Raw genomic sequence first — 24,554 nt, forward strand, 5'->3', positions numbered from 1 at the left:
TTGTAATGGTTCGAGTAGATCAACTTCAAGAGAATGAACTCTTCCATGTTTGGAAGATTTGAAAACAAAATCTTCAATAATAAGCCTATACGAATTACAATTGGTATAAACTAAATTCATCTGTCAATATTTACTTGAATACAAAAGCAAAAAATATATAGGATGGAAGAATACAAAAGCCGAGTGGTAAAAAATTGATTACAACAGTCAATGTGAAATTAAGTTACAGTCATTCTCAGAATTACAACAACGATGAGTATTGTATTGACAAAGAATGTGCTATGTTTTGGCCTCTTTGCCTCTGCTATTGGAGAAAGACGCTACTGAAAGATTCCACAGCAATTGCTCAGTCATTGAGTTTTAATTTTGTTCTCCACATCTCGCCAATAACCTTTTTGGGTGATGGATCATCAGGTCCCTTGTCTCGCTGTCCTGAAGTGAAGTACAACCATCCATTCCAAAATCCAACTAGAGTGGTTTTCACTCGGAATGGTAATTTTCCAATCACTGACCACTTCTGAGAATTTATAACAGCAGAAATAAACAATCAGCTACAAAAAAATAGCATGATGCCCCTACTTGCTACAGTATGTCACCATGTGTCAGTTATACATATGAAACTACATGTGTGGACTCGTCTTATCATATATATACACTTTACAATCTTATTTCATCAACTCCCAATATTAAAGCTATAGAAAATCAACAGGGGCCGAGGATGGGAACTTGGAATTAATACATGGGAAGCTAAGATACGAGGTTTAGCTTAATACCAAATCACAATAACTCAAAGGCAAATGGAAGACAGCCCAAAAATTTTGTTGTCAAATACCAATTTCCCAGCTAAAGTGAATAGAGGGTAACAAGGAAATTACAAAAATGGAGTACACCCTCCATCCCTTTTCAGAAGATCTTTTCAAATAATTCACATCATTAAAGAAAACTAGTTAACATAGTAGATAAGAGCTAATTTTGACAATAATTTGTTTAGTTGTTTCAAAATGATGCTTATTGTACATAAAAGTCAGAATAGTTTAGATGTAAGGCTTGAGTATTCTGGCTACTATTCTTGAATCAGAAAGAAACTTATGTTGTTAGTTTCTAACATTAACTATTTTAACTTCTTCCTAAAAGAAGTCAATAAATTAAGGGTATTTTAAGAAAAAAAAAAAATGAATGTATCAAATAATTACAAAGGGGACTTATAAAAAGAGAAAAATAACATTTTGAAAAGGGTTTTTCAAAAATAGTACCGGAGAGTGTTTATTAGTATTCTCACATTATTAGCATTCTCACGTGTAATTGAGTAATATGTGTATTATAATGTAAATTCAGCCGATTGAATATGAAGAAATATGCAAAAGTGGAGACCCATTTTCTCAGTGCTTTGAAAAAGAGAAGTCATTACCAAAGTATTCAAGTTAAACTGGACTACTTCTCCGTTTAAAACCATCTTCTTGGTTACAGGGTGCTTCTCTGTTGTGCCTCCAGTAATGACAATGGAGTTATTTACAACCGCCCAAGCAAATTCAATATGTGAATTTGGTTTTAGCATTCCAGGCAACGTTTTCCACTTCATCTCATCATCCAGCATGTAAACATCAGTATAGACCACCTGACATGAAAATGAACAGTGAGACACAGAGTGTGTCAAACCATGGGATAGCATTGTAGATGATCACAATTTAGCATCAAATAGGTGACAACTGAAAAGGAGATAAGGAGATGAAACACACACACACACAAAAACTCTGGCTCAGACAACTGATATCCAGGATACCAAAGTAGTCCTTCATTTGAGCAAATAAAACACGAATAATAATAATTGAATCCATTGCATACCTCTGGTCTGCGTGAACACTTAAAAATAGGTGACCCGGGTTTGGCCATAAAATCACCTTCTTGACCACCGAGAACATAAAGACGATCATCAACCACAACACAAGCCCTAAAAGAAGATATTATTAAGTAATAAATTCCAGGTAACATAAACACACAGGAAAATGCATTTCAATAAACCAAGATTATATTGTTTGGAATACTAAACACCATAGAGAAACTGCACCATATTCCATTCTTTTCAACGCAACAAAGTTTACATCACTTAGCAGCATAAAGGTTAAATGAATCAAAAAGGGATAAGAGAACATATTGAACACGTTAATGTCAGAAAGTACAAGAAAACAAAATAAACTCCCATGTTGTTTTGTCGCTCCGATCAAAAGGACACCAAATGAGGAGTATAAAATCCCATTGAGAAGTCCAAATGAAGGGAGGATAAGAAAAGGCAGCAATGAAGTTTTTTCAATCCCAAAAAGGTTACCCAAGAGACCAAAATGATTCAAGATTACCAAGATGTGACTTTCCTATAAATTCAAAATAAACAAGTAATTATTTAGAAAAGCATGTAGATAACAATGGTAGTAAAACACACTGATTTGAGAAAAAAAATAATTTATTAATTTCAATTAATATTTTTATGGCTATAACAGAATTCCATACTCAATGTCACAACTATTATAACTTTTCTACAATATAATAGTACTCTTCTAGGACTCATTAGCCAAATCAAACAAATTCAGTTCAGTGAGTTCACAAACCTGTGAGGTCCACCACGGGGAATGGGTATCTCAGCCTTCCATTCATTTTCTAAAGCTTTTCCATCCTTCACAGCAAGACTCCAGTGTTCTAATCCAGGCGTATGCCGATTCTCCTTACTGCCACCCATCACGTGAAGCCTACCTCTCCAAAGTTGAGTTGCTGGTGCATACCTGAAAATAATATTGTCATAAGAACCTTCCACCCAAAATCATGATACAAGAAAGAAAAAGCACATGATTATTTTATCAGAGCCAAAAGGAAAGCCAGACTTGGGAAAGCCAACGTAATATTGCCAAAATTACTTTGATTCAGTTCTAAATGTAGTTGATAAATTGTTATTGTTATTTTACTGATAAATTTACCAATATTTTGGGTAACCATGATATTCGTGTTGAAGTACCATTAGCTTTGCCCATGATTAATCGCCATCATAATATATGTACTAATATAGTAATAAAAATATTACTGTAAATAAAAATAACACAAGCCTATCATCTTAGAAATGTACAAATCCAACACCTTTATCTTCTTTCTCAGTCTACTGCTGTGCTACAGTTTATTCATCTGTTACTTCTTCCACACGTCTCCAACTTAATTAGTTGGAAAAAAAAAATTGATGAAACTTTCGCACACCTCTGCACCTGCACATCCTGGTTCTCTATAAACTCTTGACTGTGACGAAAATTTGTGCATCATCCAAAAGCAATACAGGCACACAGGAAACCAAGAAAGAAGGTGGGAAAAAGTGAGTTTGACCAGATCCTTCCCCTTTCCTCTGAATCTGTTCTTTATGTTTCATTAGAGTCACCTCTCCAAAGTATTATTGTCCACTTGGCGTTTAGTGGTTCCGTCACCATTCTATGCCCGAAGAAGTACGCCAATGTGTTAAGGACATAAGGTGTTTATAAACTATCACTAATCTCAACTGGTAAGATATATCAAAACTCTTAGTATATTGGAAAGAATATAAACTAATTGATTAAACTTGCAAAAAATTATCATTATTTGAGAAAAAAAAAAGATATACATAATGACAACCCAACCCCATGTAACTAATCAGGACAACCCGACCCCATGTAATAAGGTTCCCACTGTGTGCAGGATCCAGAAAAGTTGTGAATGATTGTCAATAACAACATCTAAGGGAGACCAAGATCTACTACTAGTATTTTGTTCCACCACCCCTGAGCAACACAAAGAACAAAAGGGGGAAAATAACGAAATTCATTCAGCAGCAACTTAATTGCAAAGGGAAAGATTAATTTGAAGCATGACACAAACCTAGGTACCGGCAAAGGAGGTAGGTCCTGCCATTTCCTGGTTTCAGAGTCGAGCACAAACGTACGAGCAGTGGGACCTCTGCACTGCGGGCCATACTGTCCAGTAACGACATAAATGTATCTACCATCGGTCACCATTCCCAAATGCGAATGCGCCATCTCTTTCGGCATGTCGAATCTCCCTCCCCAAGTATTATCACTAAAATTGTACACATCAACGTGAGAATGCACCTGAAACCAAACAAAGAGACGAACCGCAATCATTAGAATAGTAACGAAGACAGCAGTTGAGATTAAAAGCGAAAGGAGAGCAGTCGGTTACATAATCGATGGTGCCGTAACCGGCGAAGACGAAGAGGAGATCGCGAATCTGAATGGCGGCTCCGTCAAGGCGAGGAACGGGACACGGAGCCATCTTCTCCCAGTGGAGGTTGGGCGCATCCAAATCGGCGTAAGCGGCGGCGAGGAACCTTCCAGAAGCCGTGACATTTTTGTGATTTTTCTTGTCAGGGACGACGAATGTGGAGGGTTTGGAAGTGAGAAGCGTGGAAGAGGTAGAGGCCCATAGAAAATCGGCGACGAGAGCAAAACCCAATAGGCCCACGCAGATCACCACCAACTTCGCCGAACCCAACTTCACCGACGCTCGAACCATAGCAATCTATCAAATCAACTCCACTTCACAAAACCAAACTTCTTCTCCACACACACCATTTCCACTCTCCCTCTCACACGCGCCTCTTTCTTTACTCTCCCGTTTTATACTATTTTCTCTCATTTTTCTAATTTTTTTCATTTTTTTTTACAACTTTATTATGGAAGAAATATTTTTTAATTTTTTTATTTACTAATACCAAGTTAGTACGGTTTGAATCAAATCTGTGGTCGTGTTGTAGTTATTCCATCTTACCTTTTACAATATTATATTACAATGAATAGTTTTGTTTTTGTACATTTGCGCGTATAGTATTTGAATAATTTATTCATGACTATTAACAGATTCTTTTATTAAGAAATAAATTAGAATAAAACATGAAAATAAAAGGGTTGTTTAATCTTGTATAAGAGAAAAATTAGAAATAAAACATGGATGTTATATCATTGGTGAAAAAAATTCGAAACTTGAAGAAAAACAGAAAAAAAAATGTTACATTAATATCGTAAAAAAAAGGAAAAAGAAAACATAATATCAAATGAACTTAAAAGATTTTTCTATATGAAAGTTTGATTATAGAATAAATCGGTATTTATTTCTGAAGACGAAATGAAGTAATATTATTATGATTATGCAGAAGAACTGAGTTGTTTCCCTGGCCATCTCCACCATGAGAAGGTGCTTGCAAGCTTCCCTCACATGCATCATTTGGGCTTGCAGTTGAAGTTGAGGCAGCATTCTTGCCACCTCCAAAACCACTCTCACCATACATTGGATTTCTACCATTACCTATGCATCCACCTCTCAATGCTACTTGCTGGTGTAGCTGTTCTTGAGGATTAGCAAATTGCAATGCCATATTTAGAGGGGAAATTCTTGGTTGTTCATCAATTGCTGCAACCTGAGGGTGTTGCATGCAGTATTCTGGTTGCATCCTCATTTGCTGCAAGTGCCAAAATCAGGTAATCAAACAAAGGCTAGTTATTAAGAGCGCGTCATAAGGGAAATTTATCATACTGGTGTAAATGTTTTACCTGTAGAGGCATCACTTGTGATTGTGAATGTTGCCAGTCAGCAAGTGCAGCTAAATACATTAAATTCTTTTGAAGTTGCTCTTGGTACCTAAGACATTCAACCATCCACAGCCAAACAATGTCAAAAACTATATATAGAAAATCACTCAAAACTTCAGCAGAAACTGTCCTGTTTTCATGTTACAAGAAGCTTGAATTAACACACCAAGAGGGTTAAATCCAACGAACAATACAAATACTAAGATCAGCAATGTCTCACAACAGTAATTCTTTAAAACAATATAGGATGAACTAAAATCATAGTAAGAGGTCGATCACTTACTGGGCACAGTTATCAAATTTCCTGAGTTTCATGTTTTCAAATATTGCCATAATCAGCCTCTTGTTCTCATCAAGATACTGCATCATGTGACATAACATGCCATTAAAATTAAACGCGATGATGCTATGAAGCCGAAAATATAAGACAATTATCCAAAATAGGCCTAAAAAAGAAATAAAAAATGAACAATAGCATCTGTTAACATTTGATATACATAGTTAAAACATCAAAAAGAGTGGCATACCCATTGAATATCATTGGTGGTTACTGTTCTGGGAACCCGCATATTCGGTTGTGACTGGTTCATGTTTCTGCTCATTGACATACTTTTTCTTTTCAATTTCTAGTTTGAATTTTCAATAAAATCAATAATCAAATCTGCATTTGCAATATTACAAGATAAAAAAGAACTATAATTTTAAAATCCAAAACTCCTGAGTTACAATATTCTTACCATGGATTTTAGAATTTGAATGGTCCTTTTACTGGAAACAAATATAAACAAAGCAGTTACCTGAGATGAAGCAAAGAGCAGAAAGAGATATCAAATAGCTAGGATGGAAGAGTAGATTATAAGCCACAGTAACTTGGATTCATTCCTCATAGTACTAGGTAGAGTTTTAATGATGGAAACTTTTTAAAAATAACATCATCACCAACCAAGATTTTCCAAGAATGATCTTAGTGGTGTTTCCCACCAAAAAAAAATCCTATAAAAAAGGGTGGGAAACTAAATAAATATGGAAATTTTATTAAAAATATATCATGTTAATTTTTAAATCATTAAATGTGTTAATAAATCAATGATTATGATAAATATTTTTAGGAAAACCTTTCACCAACAAACCAAAATTTAGTTATTATAAAACTTAAAATTCTCAATATTATGAAAATATTTTATCTTGTAACATGTATAAACAATTATCAATCATCAATTTTACCAATAAATATGAATTATTATGTTATATTATATTATCTTATATCATATTATAATGTATTATATTATTTTATATTATCTTATATTATCTTTATTATATTATATTGTAACCTATATTTAATTTACACCTTACTCTTTTTATTTTGAGCTGTGTTCTTTAAGTTTAACATATTTTTAAAATAAAATTTATTTAGATTTAAATTACAAAAATTTTATAACTTTTTAATTAAAATATATTGTAATTAAATAAATCAGTGAGTCAATCCGTTTAACTCATCAATATGTGATGGACTAAACCAAATTTGAATTTTTTTTACTTCTTAATAACATGTTTAACTCACTAAGTGATCAATCCATAATGAATCGAACCGAATAACATGTTTTTACAACATTATATATATATATATATATATATATATATATATATATATATATATATATATATATATATATATATATATATATATAGGGGTTTGCTAACGCGCGTACGCCTGTTTTTCAATTGGTACATTTTAGCAATGTGTACCGAGTTTTAGTAGACAAAAATACCCTTATATATATATATATACATATATATATATATATACATATATATATATATATACATATATATATATATATATATATATATCATGGATTCTAAGGTATTTTAATAATTTTGATTCTCAAAAAAAAAACCAAACCCTTACTCACTTCTCTCGTTCCTCTCAACCCTTTCTCTTTCATGTCTCTCACTCCAACCTTTTCCTCCTCTGTCATTCCTACTTTAGCCCCAATTGAAAAAATCAGAAACACTTGACATTAAACAATTTGTCTTTGTAAAGAGTTGAGTCATTCACATATTCACCTTCAGGAGGCAAAGGTTCATTCAAGATCTCTTCAATTTCACCATCTTCACTAACTTCTCTAATTTCATCATATGCATGTGTTGAATCATCATCTCTAAGAAAAACCTTCCAAGTCAATTACCAATTCCTTCGGATGTCATTATGTTTGTGAAAATTAGATAAAATTATATACGACAAAAATTATAAAATGAAAATTCATTATAAAATCATTTTTTGTAAGAAATTGTTTAACAACGAGGGTTTCTGATTTTTTTCCATGTCAATTACCAATTCCTTTGATGTCATTATGCTTATGAAAATTAGATAAGACAAAAATTATAAAATGAAAACTCATTATAAAACCATTTTTTGTAAGAAATTGTTTAGCAGCGAGTATTTCTCATTTTTTTCAGGTCAATTATCAATTTCTTTATGCCTGTGAAAGTTGCATAAATTAGATAAGACAAAAAATTATAAAATGAAAACTCATTATAAAATCATTTTTTGTAAGATTGTTTAAAAGCTAGTGTTTCTGATTTTTTTCAGTTGGGGCTACCATAGGATGACAGAGAAAATGTTAGAGTGAGAGAGATGAAAGAGAAATGGTTGAGAGGAACGAGGGAGGTGAAGGGTTTGGGTTTTTTTTGTTTTGAGAATGAAAATTATTAAAATACCCTTAATCTTAAAACTTAGAATCCATGATTATATAAGGATATTTTTGTCTACTAAAACCCGTTACACATTACTAAAATGTACCTGCGTTAGCAAACCCTGTATATATATATATCAAAAAAGTTATACATTAACAACTTCCTTGAAAAAATTAAAGAAAGAAGCTAAATAAAGTAAACAATTAAATAAATCAATTAAGAGCGAGTATATACTTAAGTTATAATGTGTTTAAAGAAAATATCATGGAAAATTTTAGTTACTTGGGAAATTATGCTCTTTTACTTATATTTGGTTTATTTTAAGAAAATAATATTTAGGGAAACAATTTTTCCAAGAAATAATGTTTTGAAAAATTGTTTTTAATAAAAGGATTGCATGGAGAAAGGGTGGAATACTAACTTTTCCGCTTTAAATTAAAATTGTAGCCATGGTACTTTTATTAAATTATTTAATACAATAACAAACTGATATTTTAATAATATTGGAATATTACCTTTTGACTTTTATTCTAATGTCCAACTTATGATTCTAAAAAAAATTATAAATCATAATTTGTGTTAATGATTCGCATTAATGATTTTGATTTTGTTTTATGTTTAAAGAATTTGTGAGTCTGTATATTTATATATAAAAATATAATTTATAAAAGTAAAATACATATAATTTTGTAAATATAAATTTTTTAAAAACGTTACTTTTGAAGTCATAAATTATGCACTCTCTTAGTTAAAAAGATGCTTTATGTATTTTTTAAGCTAATTTAAGTTAATTATATTAAAAGTTAATTTTAAGTTTAATTTAATTTTATAAAATTAGTCGTTTGTAAGATTAAGTTATTATCTTATATAGGATTAAATATGTTTTTAGTCCCTAAACTATCGAACGAATTTGATTTTAGTCTCTCTTTCAAAGTAAGGTACATTTTAGTCCTCCTCTTAAGGAAACTTTAAATTTTGGTTCTCCAAAACTAACAGCGTTAAAAACAAGTTGATGTGGCTAACGTTTGGCCACGTGTGTTCACAGTTTTCCTTCATAACTTTTGTCACGTGTGTGTGATTGACGCTTGTTGCCACCACGGGGAAGCCACCGGAGTTTTCCTTCCTTTTTCAATCTCTGCAACGCTCATCAGGAACGATAGAGGCACCATCGCGGTCCACTCCAACCAGATTCGCCGGGGGTGGCATATGGAGCCATCGGGGGTGTCGCCAATGTCAGCGTCTCCTTCTTCGATCCGCACCGACCGCCGCATCTCCTCCTCCTCGAACCTAATCCTCTTGTTCCTTTCCTCAATTTCCTTGGTTTCCAGAACTCCAATCTTCCTCTCCAAATCCCTAATCCTAACCTCACCCTTTGCCTTCACCTTTTTTAAAGACGTCAGTTCCTTCTCCAGAGACTCAACCAACGACTCTTCTCCCCTAAATTCTTCCTTAATTCAGAAGCATCTGCCCTCGCCTCCTCCGTCGCAACCATCTCCGATATCAAATCGTGCTGTAGCCTCGCCACATCCGTCTCCAGGTTTGCTGCCCTCACCGCGATAACCTCGGCCGCCTTCGCCGCGTCGCGGCGCGACTGCGCCACCTCTCGCTGCATCTCCTCGATCTTCTCGCTATTCATCGCGTCGTCTCTTCACAAAATGTCGAGCTTCGCCGTCAGCTTCTTGATCTCCTCCTTCCTTGTGGCATTCTCGTTCACCAATTCATCGCGTTCGCGTTGCAACACTTTGATCTTCGTCGTCGATTCCTCACCGTACTGATCATCTATGCCGTCGTTGGCAACACCGTCATCCGCCATGATTGATTCTGCAAAACAAAGAAAAATAGCACGCAGTCAGTTCATCAACTAAGAAAGCAGTAATCAAAATCATTCACCAATTCATCGCCAGGCCGAACGGCGCCTCCGGTGAGTTCCCCTCCTTCCTCCGCCACCACGACAGCTTCTGTCTCCGCCACTGACATCGTCTTTGTCGAGATCGATGATCATCCCAAACCTGTCCCTACTCCTCCCCAAAACACAGCCATTTTTCCCAACGCCCCTGTTCCCAAAGATGTTGTCTTCGCCAATTACTTATGCACCTATTTTGGATTTAATAGGTTTTGGAGGATCAGTTGATGCTGCAACAATTTTGGATTTTGTTGATTTGGGTCATGATTTGATTTTTGCTGCTAATAAAGAAGGGAATCCAAAACGAAATTAAGAAGAAATTTTTTGAGTTTCTAGGTTTGATTTGGGGTTTTTTTGGGTTGCTGTGTTTTCTGATTTGAGGATCTGGGTTTTCTGGGGTTTGAACTGCTGTGTTTTCTTGGAAGATGATGGCGGCCTCGCGATGATGAAGGGAGAGTGGTGGAGGAGAGATTGAACTCGTAATGACACTGCTCGCGTTGGGTGGTGGCGTGATGAGGTTGCTCGCGTCTGGATGTTGATGGTGGAGGTGTGTGATGGAGGATGGCGACGACATGGTGGTTGGCCGGCGCGACATTGTGTTGGCAGTTCGGCATTGACGACGGGAAAGATTCATGATATGTCACAACACCGTTAGCCACATCAGCTGGTTTTTAACGGTGTTAGTTTTGGAGGACAAAAATTAAAGTTTCTTTAAGGAGAAGGACTAAAATGTACCTTACTTTGAAAGAGGGACTAAAACCAAAACCGCTTGATAGTATAGGGAATAAAAATTTATTTAACCCTTTTATATATTTTGTGGATTGATCTTATTATTTTTTATTAATTTGAGATTTTTAATATATTTTCTTATGTTGAGTATAGAACTAATAATTAATAAGTGGTATGATAACAATTGAATATTGAATTAAACAATACATTTAATAAATAATAAATTTGATTGGATAAACTTTAACCTACCACTTTAATATAATGATAAAAAATATATTTAAGTCTTATTAAAATTTAACAAATTGACTTATAACATAAGATTTAGGTTAATATATTATCAATTGTCATTATCATGTCATTATCACTTGAAAAGTTTTGGAAATTAGTATTCTAATTAGTAGTTGATGGGATAATTATAATTTTAAGGTTTAACTGTTTTGGAAGGTTCCCACTTTAAGGTATTGTGTTTATTTGTTCTTCGCTTTTAAAAAAGTGTCAATTTCATTGCATTTATGCATCAATCAAATTCATTTTTGTTCAATCAAATTCATTTTTGTTCACGGTGTTTAAATAGTTAAATAATTAACGTTGACTTTTAGTCATGTTGTATTGGGAATTATTTTAGTGTCATGACATTTGTTTAGTGATGTGTAACCTAATAACGGCTTGGTGATGTGAAAATTTTGGGATTAGGGTTTATAAAAAAAATTGAATGTTTATGAAATTAAGGATAGAGAAGAAGAGTTCAAGAATTTGGGTATTTCGAGCAAAGAAAAAGAGAAACTCAACTCGGGGTTTCGAACATAGAAGAAGAAAACATCAATTGGGAATTTCGAACAAAGAAGAGATAAAGCGAAATTGGAGATTTTGAATAGAGAAGAAGAGAAGCGAAATTGGGATTTCAAACGCAAAAGAAGAAAAACGAAATTAAAGATAGGGTTTCCTATCTTTGCCCAAAAAAGGAAGGGAGAAGAAGGAAGAAGGAAATGAACATCGCAATATTTCTCAGATCGTCTTTTTCATCATCATGGTATTAATCTTGGTGGCACAATCCTCCCCACGGTAGAAAAACAGCATCATGAAGGTCCACCTATTTAACATCTCAATCTAGTTCAAAGGATAAGCGTAACTCATTAGATATTGTTCAAAGAAGAGATTGTGAAGGTGGTGTTAATCATAGTGGTCGTAACAGTGCTTACAAAAGTGGATTTTGATTCAAGTTGCTTCACCGTAAAAGAAAGAGAATGAAAAAATATTACATATTGTTTATAAACTCGTAAAAGATGATGATGATGAACTCGGTAATTATGTGTCTATAAAAGTATGAGAAACAATGGATTTGTTTTTTTAGATAGATTAATTAATTTGTGAAAAGTTGTAACTACCAAATTTAAATATTATGTGTTGTAGATGGAGAAACCCATGTCAAAAGTGCAGGTGCTGTTGGGGATTGTCGGAAACTCCAGTTTCGCTCTGACTCCGACGTAGTGGTGGAGGAGGCTCTTAACGACTTTCTAACACAATAATTTTTTTTCTAAACCCTAATATCGAATTTTCACACTAAAAAACTCGTATGGGTTACACGTTACAAATATGTTTTGCCACGTCACCGTTGAATTAACACCATTACTCAAAAATTGGAATATTAACTCAATTACGATGATGTTGATACTTTTTAAGAGCGGGACAAGTAGACACATTATTCTGAAATGGAACTACCCAAACAACTAAACTTAATTTTAATTAGTATTTTGGACATTAAAATTGGAATCATAAGTTATATGCATAAAATATTAAAATTTAAAATAAAAAATATAATTAAAAAGGTCAAAATTAACTGCTGCAAAGAAAAGAGTCAGAGTTAGATTTTTCTTAATACTCAGATTCACTAAAATCAGAAATAAATATATAATTATTATTTTTGTACTGTACCGTCGTATTGAGTTAAATTTAAGGAGGTTAAAACTCATGAAAATATTATTAACCTGACTCAATAGTATTTTGAGTTGGGTAAAAACAATTGTGAGCATAGTAAGCAAATTTTAACTTAATATAATAACAGAACACTAAAAACACTAATTGGATTGAGTTGTCCAACTTCACGGATTGAACTCAATCCACTTATATCTCTACCAATATTAGAGACTTCAGAAAATAATTCATATCATCAGTTTTTATTGTTTATAATAAGACAAATAAATTCATACTGAAAACTATTGGTCAAAATTATATACAAGTATTCTAAAAATCATTGCTTTAATTTTAGAAAATAAAAAAAAAAGTAATTCATCACCACATAATTAATTACAATAATATAGTATTTATATGCAGTAAATTTCATTTATCTAAAAAAAATATTTTCATCTTTCCATGTAAATGATTTTGTGAAAATATTTTTGCTAAAAATTATTACCAGAAAACAGTATTATTTCTTGGAAAAAGTTATTTTTTAAAAGATAAATTAAACATAATAAATTTAAGATTTTTTTTTTCTAGTGAACTCCTAAAAGACAAGCTTTTAACACTTGTGTACATGAAGTTAGAGAGAAAGAGTGCATGAAAAAAATATTTGCAAACACAAAGAAAGATTGTATTCTATTTAACATGTTAGCATAATCACAATATGCTTGTCCAAGTAAGAATTTGCACTGCACCAAACATTACCAAAGTTTACAAAGCCTAGAAGAACATGAAGACAACCAGAACTATACAACAATTCAAGGTGAAAAATAAAGAGCACACACACACAACTTTGGCATCTTAATCTATAAAAATTTGTCAATATGATATTCCACCGCCACTAATAACAGAGGGGAAAAGAATACAATAACACTATCTAAGGAGGCCAATTAGAAGATGCTACAAGCATTCTCATTTCACATACCCTACTGTTAAACCGGTATCACATCATTCTTGGATGCGTCTTCACATCTTAACACTATACCCTCAAGACTAGCTGGGAAAATACATTTGATCCATTGGCAACCAGTAGTGATAGGATCTGGTGGAGGAAGAATCATAAGCACATTCTCATTCCTCTGAACCACCCCCATTACACTTACTGTGCTTCCTTCTTTGATGTACCTGAATACAAATACCATGTTATATTATTTCTGCTCAACAATTTGCCTGAAAATGGAAATTCATAACTTTGTTGCCAAAAGAGGTTGTTCATTCACACTTGTCTACTTGGGATACCCCTTATGGAGCTTTTGGTACAAGATAAGTCTTGGGAATCATGATTCCTAAGTTTTTCAAAATCTGTCTGTTTTGTCATAAATACTCCAGCAAATACTTATAACGTTTCCCAGGAATTCAAGAATGACATGATTTTCTTACCAGATGTTTTCATTGTTTACAAGTTTATTTTTAACTCAAGACAATGGATTCCCACCTCTTCATGGAAACAATTTTGTGGCTTAGCCAAAAACATTCCTAGGAAACACCACCTCCTTCACGGTTTTCTGGTTTTAAAACATAAACCAAACATGAAAACAGATTTGCGGAAAACTAGATTCTTCTTGTACCAAAACGTTCCCTAAATCAAGGCTGACACTAGATGGATCCATCCAGAGACAAAATGGTAGCATAAAAGATCAAATGCAAGCAAACATGAGGTAAGTTTTACCCTTCTTCCAACCGCATGATGCGGTCATCACTTGAAAGATTCCTCTCTCCCAACCACCGGAGAAACTCTGGTGAAATCTCTTCTTTGGTTGGATTTACATTGATGAGAACTGAGTCATCAACATAAGGGGTGACTCTTGACCCATGACCTGTCTTAACCAATGCCCTTAAACCAGATTGGAAATCCGAGATGTAGAAGTCAACAACGCGCCTCTGTCACATCACATATATTCCAGTCAAATCAACAAGTGAAAAATAAGTAGAAGTTCTAAGCACAGACTCCTCATGTGGCATTCTTTACTGGTGTACACTCATAAAGACAAGTTCAGTATAGGTACAATAGCCAATGAAGGGGATACTAATGTTAGGGAACCATATATAACAACACAAATAGGTCAATTCAATCTAAAATGCCATCAAAATGCTTGACTATAAATGTCAGAGGGGGCGGATCCACCCTGCAATCCATCCATGCATATATTTAACAAATCCACTAAATAATGAAAACAAAACTTAGTGGAATGAATCAACAACCATCAATTTTAATCCAACTCATATTTTGTCTATTCCATCCATTTTACACCCCTACTCAATGCATTGTAACTGGCTTAAGGGTAGAGCCCCCATCTTAATCCATCCTTTGCTCAGTAAATCAAATCTAGTCCAAGGTAAATTGGAAATAAGAAGGAAAACATCATCATATCAAAAAGAAAAGCTTCCCTTTCCTCTCCTAAATATGATAGTAAGATTAGTTCAAAACAATAAATTCAACTTGAAATTTTATCAGATAAACAAACACGTCCTTCTGTGACATACCTTCCCGGCAAGGATTGAAGTAAATTGTACACAAGATGTCAAAGTAGAATATTAAATTTCATAATAACCAACCCACTAAAATAACATGGTAACTTACTTCGAGCAGTCTAAGGCCCCAGGAAAACCGCCGGTGTTTAGGATTGGCAGCTTTTGAGTCCCAACCTCGATACTCATATAAACCTGTTGATGTATATACACATCTGGGAACTTTCTGGAAAGATGACTCTAGAGGCACATTACCACAGGTAACGACCTTCACATACAACAGCCAAACATATTTGATTTGATTAGTCATTTCAGCTTGTACGTAGTTATAAAAAGGATTCATAGCATGAAACATCAACCAAGTGCAAAGTTCTCATTCACATATTTAGATGTTTATGGGGAAATTTTTATTATGGGAAGACACCAATATTAAGGCACAGGTATCATCCTGAAGATGAAACAAAATGCACTCATCGAAGTATCCCGAAGCTCATTCAATGAAAATAGCATTGTTTTAAACAGCTAAAAAGAGTGGATTACAGGCTTTACATTCATGATAAAAATTTGCTCTTAATTTCATATTTTTCTTTGCTTATGATGACATCATGTCTTTTAAAAAAATTAGAGCAATGAAATTTCAATATTGAACAGACTAATTCATTTAAACCATACCAAAATCATGTTTGTGGAAACACTTGATACATATCCACGCTGTACCAGTTTACAAACCTAATACAGGTAAGGTTATTGACTAGGAGTAAATTTGTTTTTGTAATTGGCAAAAATTTAGGTCCGCATCAGATATTCTAGAAGATTTTCAATCTTTCCTTTATGAAAAAAAAGGCATTCCTGAAAAGCTCCTGTAAATTAAAAAGCAAGCTTCAAATAATTCAAAAGCTGGTGAAGAATAATTCATAATGCAAAATCAGAATGATGCAGAGACAGGTGAATAAGGAAAACATTTGAAATTAATACAGCACGATTAGATATAAAGAATTTACTTATTAGCCCAAGAAGTGAATATGAACTTTCCAAGAATAGCCAATAAAATAGGCAAGAGGACCAAAACATACCCCAGAGACCTTCACAAATTGCCCATTTTTTGCAGTTCTGAGCTCAGAGTCTGGATAATTAGCAACGAAGCCCATAATAGATCTTCTTCCCCAGTAAGTATTCCAAGAGAAAGATGCAGCAACTAAGCCAAAAAGAACCACAACTACAATAAGGAGAACGGGATTGTGCACAGCTCCAAGAATAAAAGCACCAGCAATGAAACCCATGACAAAAAGCAGAATTAATAACCATAACACCGCCTTCGGAAAATTCCTTCTGAAGGAATATTCATCACCTTGACTAAGAACAGTCACAGCTTGGTTGTGAACTGCGGCAGATCCTTGCATCTTCATTGAACCTGTTGCTTCCAAAGGGCCAGACACTTTACGAGGAGCCCCAGAAGAATTTAGCGGACCAGAGGATATGGGTCCAGATGTAATGAGACCTGTTGTAGGTAGAACAGGAGTAAGAGGACCAGAGTTTTGACGCCCAACTGGTGTGACTCCCCCAGACTGAGGACCAGAAGACTTTTTAACAGGTTCCCCATGCTTATTCAGTGGCCCAGAATTTGATTTCTTCATTGAACTTGAACCACCAGAAGTCATTGGACCTGAAGTGGTATAGGCGGCTCGAGCAGCAGCATTAGCCTGTATTGGTCCAGAATGTGAACCAGCTCCTCCAAAAGATCCTGTCCGTGAAGGAGCGCCGGTTATTGGTCCAGATTTCCTGGATTTAGAGCCATCAACAGGAATATCAAACATTTTCCCCAACTCTCCAGATTTTTTTATGTCTCCACCAGTATATGGCACAGCTGTTGATGTCATGGTTGGAGTCCTCTCTTTGGGCTGCTCTGGCCTCCCAGATACATAGAGGCCATTGCTAAGCTGATGAGATGGGATTCTAGAACTCATCTTCCTTCAGTGGAAGAACTCTTGAGAACTCAGACAATGGTAATACCAGAAGTTGGTGCTGGACAAGTCAAACTGTCAAAGTGATCCTGAAAGATGCAAAATATGAAAATTCCCAAACGAATTGGAATTATTGTTCAATCAAAATTACTAATTTGCAATCAATTTCCATGTCGCGTAGCGATACGACAAAAGGTAACAGAAATCACAGCACAATATCTACCTATTGATGAGAACAAAAGTTTAGGCACTTTTAGTTGGAATAAAGAATGTGTGAATAGCCAATCATGGCCTTCGGAACATAACGTGTCATGTTTATAATTAACACAATAAAGGGAACTTGATATCCCAAAAGGTCGCCCTAATCAGAGAAAGAGTAAGCAAATCTGGTATATAACCACTTTAACAAGAATTAATTATGAAGAAACAAAGTATATGATAGTCAACTTCTTAGTGTACTTCATTGCATGAACACATCCCAAATGAAGATAAAGAAGAGCAAGTCAACTCCCCATTGTCATTACCAGAAGTTTAATGAATCTATGGAATGAAGAAACACCTAAAGTTCTTACATAATCACTGACCTAAACAAGGGGGGCATGTCTATAAATTTTTGCACGCAAACATTCAATCATAGTGTTTATATCCTATCCTCCCATAAGCTTCATCCATCCTCCAACCAAAACTACTCTAATTTGAGATAAATGAATGAGGGAACGCTAACACTAGAATTCTAAGATAAAATCCCTGAAGTGGAACAAAGTGCACAAGAAGAAAAGAGAGCGAGTCCAGAGCCAGGAGTACGTTTTCTGAATTGCAGTAACTTTTCTCTTCTCAAAAAACCCTACACTAGGAGGAAAGGCTAAAAGTACGTCAACATCCACAAGAGTCAAGCCCCACTTTTTTTCAAACTTGTGCCAATCTGTAATCCAGGAAGAAAGAGACCCTGGATCCATTATTCCAAATTAAAAACCGATTAAGTAAACGGAAATTGCTCGAGGTCATACACAATAACAAGCTGGCATTTATTTTTTGGTAGAATAAAGAATGCCCCAGGATTGAAAAACCAAATATATTATTGAAAAAACGAAGCTTCCCCGACCATTTTCGCCACCAATCAAGCAGAAAACCAGCACTCAACAAAATAAAAACACGGAAAAAAAAAAAAAAGAAAACTCGGTCGAGAACCTTGTGATTTCCGAGTAAAAAAAACCACGCACAGCACCGATGCCACACACATTGCGTCCCGAAAGTCAAATGTTACTGCCGAGAGTAATGAGAGAAAGCAGACCCACATCACGAGGAAAACGATCTGGAGAATGAAGTTGTGATCTCAACTTTGGGTAGAAGCAATGTGTGTAACAGTCAGAGTTGAATACTGTTATGAATTTCTGGGGCATTTTCTCAACAAACAAAATATAAACCCAAAGCACAGAACTTTATGTACTGTGTGTGGTGTGTTGTGGCATGCACATGAGGAAGGAATTACAGTGGCGAAATTCCCAGTTGGGAGAAAAGAAGGATCTATAAAGAGAGAGTGAAGAAGGAAAGACCTACCTGGAGTGAAATCTGGAGTCGGAACCATGATGGGTACAATCAACAACGACAAAATAGCAACGAGTCTGAGTTTCAGTGTTACAACAAAGGGAGAAAATAAAAATAGGTTTTTGGCTCGGAGAATCTAAGGTTGTATTGCGCTGTGAGAGGTTGAGAAGAGAGCCGCAACTAATTTGTGTGTTGTCTGACTCTGGTTTTAGCAAAGTGACTAAAATTTTCAATTAAAGAAAACCAAAAACGTATGTTATGGTAAATTATTAATTACAAAATATTAACAAAATTACTATTACTTTCACGCTTTTTATTTTACTAATGAAAAACCCTTTTCCAATTCCTTCAAACTTTATTACAGACGAAGATATCTAATTTCCCACTGAATAAAAATGCTAATTAAGTTTATTATAAACTACATTTATTAAAGATGATATTTTGATACAGTTAACTTAATTAAAATTGGTTTATATTTAAGTTAAGATGATTACATTGTTGGATGCAAAAAGGCATTTCAACTTGCAAGAAATGGGAAACTATCTTCTGTTTTTGATCACCCACGGGCACTGACCCTACCTTTCCTAACACCCAAACTACCCTTCTTTTTCTTTTCTATCTATCTAATCACGGATTCTTATATCTTGTTTTCTTCCTTTTTACCAATTTTTATAATTAAGAAGGAAATTTTGTTAAAAGAGAAAGCTAGATTACCAATAATATGGTTAAAAAAATATCACCGCAAAGTGTTTTTTTTTTTGTTCAAGATTAGATTGGGAGATTTTATAAAAAAAATGAGGTTATCCCAAAAGATAATTCCAAATATTTTATAAAAAGTTTTCGAATTTAATCTTTGCTTGTATTTTCCGTTTCAAGAAATAAAAAAGGTCAAACTGGTACGTTACATCGGACTCTCTCGTTTAGACTGAATATTTAGCCTTTTGGATTTTTCTATATGATTGAAAAACAACATTTTTCTTGATTTTGTGTTGTATTTTTTTTTCTTGTGTCATGGTCTTATATCGCTATTCGATTAAAAACTAAGTGGAAATAGATGAAATGAAACACTTTAATGGTTTCTTCTTTTTGCAAACCAAAGCTAGAAGGAATGATATTTTACTATAAATCAATCATTGGTTTACAAGTTTTTATCGTGTTTGTGTATATATTGAAATCTCGAGATGCTGAGATTCAAATCTCCATCATGTTTATGTATATAAAAAGAAGTTAGTGTGCACAATATAAGGACGCGGATCTTTTATAATAAAAATGAAATCCAACCTGTATTCACACATTGTTTTCAGGTTGCAATGTCTAACTGTCTCGTCACGACAGCCTTTGTCTCACTGTATTTCGGCTGTCCAACTTGCTTCACTTGGACCTAAATTCCATTGCAAAGCAACAAGGGAACAGACAAATTCTCCTCCCAGTGTTAGACCATGTTGTCTCACAACTGACTGCATTTTGATTCGGTTATTTTATTTTACTTTGAAAAACTGAAATTGACATAAAAATCAACAAACCTATAAATACAGTATAAATGCAGTATATCATACTCACTCTATTCTCTCGTACGACATACTCATATACTCTCCTTGTCATACTCATATACTATCTTTTTAAAAGAATTAAAAGAGTGTTTATGTAAATTTCACATAACTTCGGCATAGTTAGAATGATTTACTGTAATCACTTTGTGTCTGATAAAAAATTTACATCATTCTTTCAAAGTCAATGCATATTACAACTCTCTTTATTCACTCTCAAAATGATAAGAAAAAACGAGTTGATACAATTGCTTGAAGCAATGTGATGGAAGAAAATGAAAATTGATGCTCATTGACTCAGTTAAACTTAGAAGCCAGAAACTATAACACTTAAAAGCTAGTGGCTACGCCCTAAGTCTACATAGCTCTTACAAGCTGGTTACCTAGTGAATACATCACACACACATACACTAATACTCGCGTTTAAGCTTCATACAATTCTCAACTCTTTTAGCCAAAGGGAATGCAAAGGGCATGGGTCTGGCTTGCCTTGGGCCTTAGCCTTCTCAGAGAGAGCATAAAACCAACCATTTCTCCAGTGAAACTGCAATGCAAATATAGTATAGATAAGAACTTTTACACATTAGAGTCAACTTGTGAATCCAATATTCTTTTCCACTTATATTAACATTTACCTCCTTAACTGCTGTGGGAAAGTGAGCTACAGCTCTAGAATATGCACATAAACGCTCTTCCATGGCTTCTTCAAATGTTAACCCCTTTTCACTTGCTGCAGCTGATGCCAGTTCTGTTATAAGGCTAGACAACTGAAACTGGAAATATTAGTCACTTCTCATTGTTGTCTTATTTTTTAATATTACTTGTTAAATGCATCTTTAATGTTAAATGAAAATGTTTGTATAGGAAGCTCACAACGTCTCAAAAATGGTGTGTCCCTGTGTACGACACATATCGGACACAGACATGCATACAACACTTGTACGACACATATCGGTAAAGTGTCTAATTCAGAACATTTTTTTGCCTTTAACATAATTTTGACATGACTTCAATACAATGTTAATAAAGACAGATACAATGATTTTCTTAAAAATCCATAAACTTGTAACCATATAGCATAAATTTATATTATGATTATAAAAATAAGGAACAAAATCCTATATAATCATTACTTTTCGTTTTTTTTTTGGATATTAGATGAATTAGCACATATGAGTTGGATATTCGTCACTGAGAAGCATCTCTTCAAGATCCAAAAGAAGAAATCTCAGAATTGGAGGGAGAGGATACAGATTGCAATCACCAACCATCCTATTATTAACTACCCAGTTTAATCTAATCATGTACAAAATGTTACTGATTAAGGTCATCATGTTATGATAAGTTTCTCCATAAGCATTTGCAACAAAAGAAAATAAAACACGTGAATAAGTTTTTCCGATAAACTAAAGGTAACTCACAATAAAGTTAAAAATCAATTTTTTGAAGAAGCAAAATCATTAGACCTCTCTAAAAATACTGATTTTAGTTTTTAACTCCTGCATAAACTAATTTAGCTTAGAAGAAAAACTTATTTCGTTTATCTTTCTTACTCTTCTTCATGTAAGTATATTCACACAGGATCCAAGAGAATAAGCAGATTAATTTTGAGAAGATGCCACTACAAAGCTTACTTCAGTGCGGAATTCCTTTTCCACGACACCTACAGAAACCCCTCCATGACGTGCTCCAACAAGCATAACGGAACAAATCCATATAAGCTTCTCCAACATCTGCTTTTGAAACGCCTCCTTTTCCAGAACCTGGCTTTTCAGACATACATTAGACGTTTGTAGATATTTGTTTTTGACATTGTATAAGGATACCCAACAACTTCAATATTGATGCTAAACAAACCAAAAAACAACACATGAGAATCAAAACACTCGTGTCCCCAAAAATTAAAAGAAGCTCCTTCATATTTTTTTTTCTTGCTTTTAGCCCCAATTTTGCGAGGTGCTGTCGTAGCAGTACTTAGAATTAAAAAGAAAACAAACAAATTTCTAAAATTAAAATTACTAAGATTGGAGTCCATGATACATACAACTATGCAGAAGAAGAAAAAGTAAATATATGATGTTATGTATACCTTGCAAGAGAGGCCTCCAGCCTTTAATCTTGAAGCTACAGCAGAAGCCCAGTTGCCATATGCAGCAGTGAGCCCTTCAGGATTGGTATCAGTCCTTCCATCAACAGGGGCTTCACCAATTTTCGACACAGCAAAATAAGCCAACACTTGGTTTGCATCCTTCAACCCTTTCCTCTCGAGCCACGCCTCCACCATTCCATTCTGGAAAAACACCAAATCTGTGCCACCATCAATAACTCATCAATAACAATCTCCAGCCCTATGACGAAATCATAACAAAAGGACTCACCTTTCCATCTAGATGGTGGTGTAGATTGAAGCACCGACTCGAGATCATCGTTCCTCGTGCACACAAAAATGGGGCCTTCAAAATCAAGCGGCACGGACTCCCCTCGGCGAACGAGGAGGTCTTTGCCGGTGCCCATGTCTTGCAAAGCCCTTCCTACTCTTCCGCCGCCGACAATGACGGCGGGAGTGACCGTGGTAGGAGGGGTGGTGACGGTGGTGGGGACGGCGGCCATGGCGGAGAGTCTGAATCTAGATGTGGTTATGGTTGTGGGAGAAATGGAGAAGGAGAGTGAAGTGGCCATGAAGGAGTGACTATTCAGTGGCGACGGATGGACCGAAGAACATCATGGCTCCTTTTGCAGTGTCTGTTTGTGGAGCTAAGTTGTGATGTGTTTGTCGATATTCATTCACTCGTTCTCTGTCACAAGTTAAGCCACTCGTTCGATCGTTCTTTCGTTATTCTGAGAAGGTTCTATCTGATCGTGATTTGATTTGTATTTAGTAGGAAATAATGTTAAGCTAACCCACTTTTACATTTATTTAACGCATAAAGTAAAACATAATATAAAGGTAAAATAATTATAAAAAGCCAAATTTTTATATTTTTAAATACGGAGTTTGTTAACTCGCGTATATCTGTATTTTAATTGATACATTTTAGTAATATGTACCGGATTTTAGTATATAAAAATAGTTTTATGTATCATGGATTCTAAATTTTAAAGTTAAGGATATTTTAATAATTTTCATTCTCAAAACTAAAAAAAAACCCAAACCCTTACACACCTGTCCTATTCCTCTCAACCCTTTCATCTCTCTCACTCCAACTTTTTCTCTGTCATCCTGTAGTCCCAATTGAGAAAATCAGAAACACTCGCCGTTAAACAGTTTGTCTTTGTAAAGAGTTGAGTCATTGACATATTCCGCTTCAGGCAAAGGTTCATTCAAGATATCTTCAATTTTACCACCTCTAGACCAATTACCAATTCCTTCGGATGTCATTATGCTTGTGAAAATTAAATAAAATTATATACGACAAAAATTATAAAATGAAAACTCATTATAAAATCATTTTTTGTAAGAAATTGTTTAACAACGAGTGTTTCTAGGCCAATTACCAATTTCTTTGATGTTATTATGCTTGTGAAAATTAGATAAAATTAGATAAGACAAAAATTATAAAATGAAAACTCATTATAGAATCATTTTTTGTAAGAAATTGTTTAACAAAGTCTGATCTTTTCCAAGTCAATTACCAATTCCTTTATGCTTGTGAAAATTGAATAAAATTAGATAAGACAAAAATTATAAAATAAAAACTCATTATAAAATCATTTTTTGTAAGATTGTTTAACGACAAGTATTTCTGACTTTTTGAATTGTTGGAGCTAATGACAGAGAAGATTGGAGTGAGAGAGATGAAAGAGAAAGGGTTGAGAGGAATGAGAGAGGTGAGTAAGGGTTTTGGGTTTTTTTTGTTTTAGTTTTGAGAATGAAAATTATTAAAATATCCTTAACCTTAAAACTTAGAATCCATGATATATAAGGGTATTTTTATCTAATAAAACCCAGTACACATTGCTAAAATGTATCAACTGAAAAACATGTTTACACACGTTAACAAACCCCTTTAAATATATATATATATATATATATATATATATATATATATATATATATATATATAATGAATCATCAAAATATCATTTCTTTAATATCTATTTTAGTTTCAAACTAATATTCACATAAATCATCGAA

The 24,554-nt window shown here is 34.2% G+C and overlaps 3 protein-coding genes across 7 annotated transcripts; all 3 read right to left on the minus strand.

Annotated features, from left to right (window-relative positions):
* Window positions 1–72: 72 nt before the first annotated feature.
* LOC124848704 (kelch repeat-containing protein At3g27220-like) lies at window positions 73–4,635 on the minus strand. The gene is made up of 6 exons (XM_088091996.1): window positions 4,204–4,635; window positions 3,883–4,112; window positions 2,601–2,771; window positions 1,843–1,948; window positions 1,409–1,615; window positions 73–517 (listed from the first exon to the last, which is right to left on the minus strand). Exons 1-6 carry the CDS (start codon window positions 4,534–4,536, stop codon window positions 347–349), a joined length of 1,218 nt encoding a protein of 405 aa, XP_087948122.1. The 5' UTR covers window positions 4,537–4,635; the 3' UTR covers window positions 73–346.
* Window positions 4,636–13,506: 8,871 nt separating this feature from the next.
* Window positions 13,507–19,070, minus strand: LOC124820482 (protein SHOU4-like). Of its 4 annotated transcripts, XM_047292189.2 has the most exons (6): window positions 18,885–19,070; window positions 16,715–17,416; window positions 16,440–16,561; window positions 15,479–15,634; window positions 14,567–14,778; window positions 13,507–14,022 (listed from the first exon to the last, which is right to left on the minus strand). In XM_047292189.2, the coding sequence occupies exons 2-6, from the start codon at window positions 17,328–17,330 to the stop codon at window positions 13,830–13,832; spliced, it is 1,299 nt and encodes a 432-aa protein (XP_047148145.1). In that variant the 5' UTR covers window positions 17,331–17,416; window positions 18,885–19,070; the 3' UTR covers window positions 13,507–13,829. The 4 variants fall into 4 exon arrangements, with proteins under 4 accessions (XP_047148145.1, XP_047148142.1, XP_087948127.1 ...); XM_047292186.2 differs by having other exon boundaries at window positions 16,440–17,416; XM_088092001.1 differs by lacking the exon at window positions 18,885–19,070 and adding an exon at window positions 18,516–18,771 and having other exon boundaries at window positions 16,440–17,416.
* Window positions 19,071–20,611: 1,541 nt separating this feature from the next.
* LOC124820485 (uncharacterized) lies at window positions 20,612–23,246 on the minus strand. 2 transcript variants are annotated; one of them, XM_088092010.1, is made up of 5 exons: window positions 22,798–23,246; window positions 22,509–22,726; window positions 22,054–22,182; window positions 21,055–21,192; window positions 20,612–20,963 (listed from the first exon to the last, which is right to left on the minus strand). In XM_088092010.1, the coding sequence occupies exons 1-5, from the start codon at window positions 23,096–23,098 to the stop codon at window positions 20,850–20,852; spliced, it is 900 nt and encodes a 299-aa protein (XP_087948136.1). In that variant the 5' UTR covers window positions 23,099–23,246; the 3' UTR covers window positions 20,612–20,849. The 2 variants fall into 2 exon arrangements, with proteins under 2 accessions (XP_087948136.1, XP_047148147.2); XM_047292191.2 differs by having other exon boundaries at window positions 21,055–21,186; window positions 22,798–23,238.
* Window positions 23,247–24,554: the final 1,308 nt, after the last annotated feature.

This window comes from Vigna umbellata, chromosome 1 (assembly GCF_029865625.1).
Source record: "Vigna umbellata cultivar VRB3 chromosome 1, Vumbellata_1.0, whole genome shotgun sequence".
In the NCBI taxonomy this organism is placed as follows: Eukaryota; Viridiplantae; Streptophyta; class Magnoliopsida; order Fabales; family Fabaceae; genus Vigna; species Vigna umbellata.

Coding starts and splice junctions, on each gene's coding strand:
- LOC124848704 (XM_088091996.1), bottom strand. CDS start 4,536: ATGGTTCGAGCGTCGGTGAAGTTGGGTTCGGCGAAGTTGGTGGTGATC. Junction 1,949..2,600: donor CCCCGTGGTGGACCTCACAG/GTTTGTGAACTC, acceptor ATCTTCTTTTAG/GGCTTGTGTTGTGGTTGATG. Junction 518..1,408: donor AGTTTAACTTGAATACTTTG/GTAATGACTTCT, acceptor ATAAATTCTCAG/AAGTGGTCAGTGATTGGAAA.
- LOC124820482 (XM_047292186.2), bottom strand. CDS start 17,330: ATGAGTTCTAGAATCCCATCTCATCAGCTTAGCAATGGCCTCTATGTA. Junction 15,635..16,439: donor AATTTGTGAAGGTCTCTGGG/GTATGTTTTGGT, acceptor TTGTATGTGAAG/GTCGTTACCTGTGGTAATGT. Junction 14,023..14,566: donor ATCATGCGGTTGGAAGAAGG/GTAAAACTTACC, acceptor ATTTGTATTCAG/GTACATCAAAGAAGGAAGCA.
- LOC124820485 (XM_088092010.1), bottom strand. CDS start 23,098: ATGGCCACTTCACTCTCCTTCTCCATTTCTCCCACAACCATAACCACA. Junction 22,183..22,508: donor CTGGAGGCCTCTCTTGCAAG/GTATACATAACA, acceptor CTGAAAAGCCAG/GTTCTGGAAAAGGAGGCGTT. Junction 21,193..22,053: donor AAAAGGAATTCCGCACTGAA/GTAAGCTTTGTA, acceptor TAATATTTCCAG/TTTCAGTTGTCTAGCCTTAT.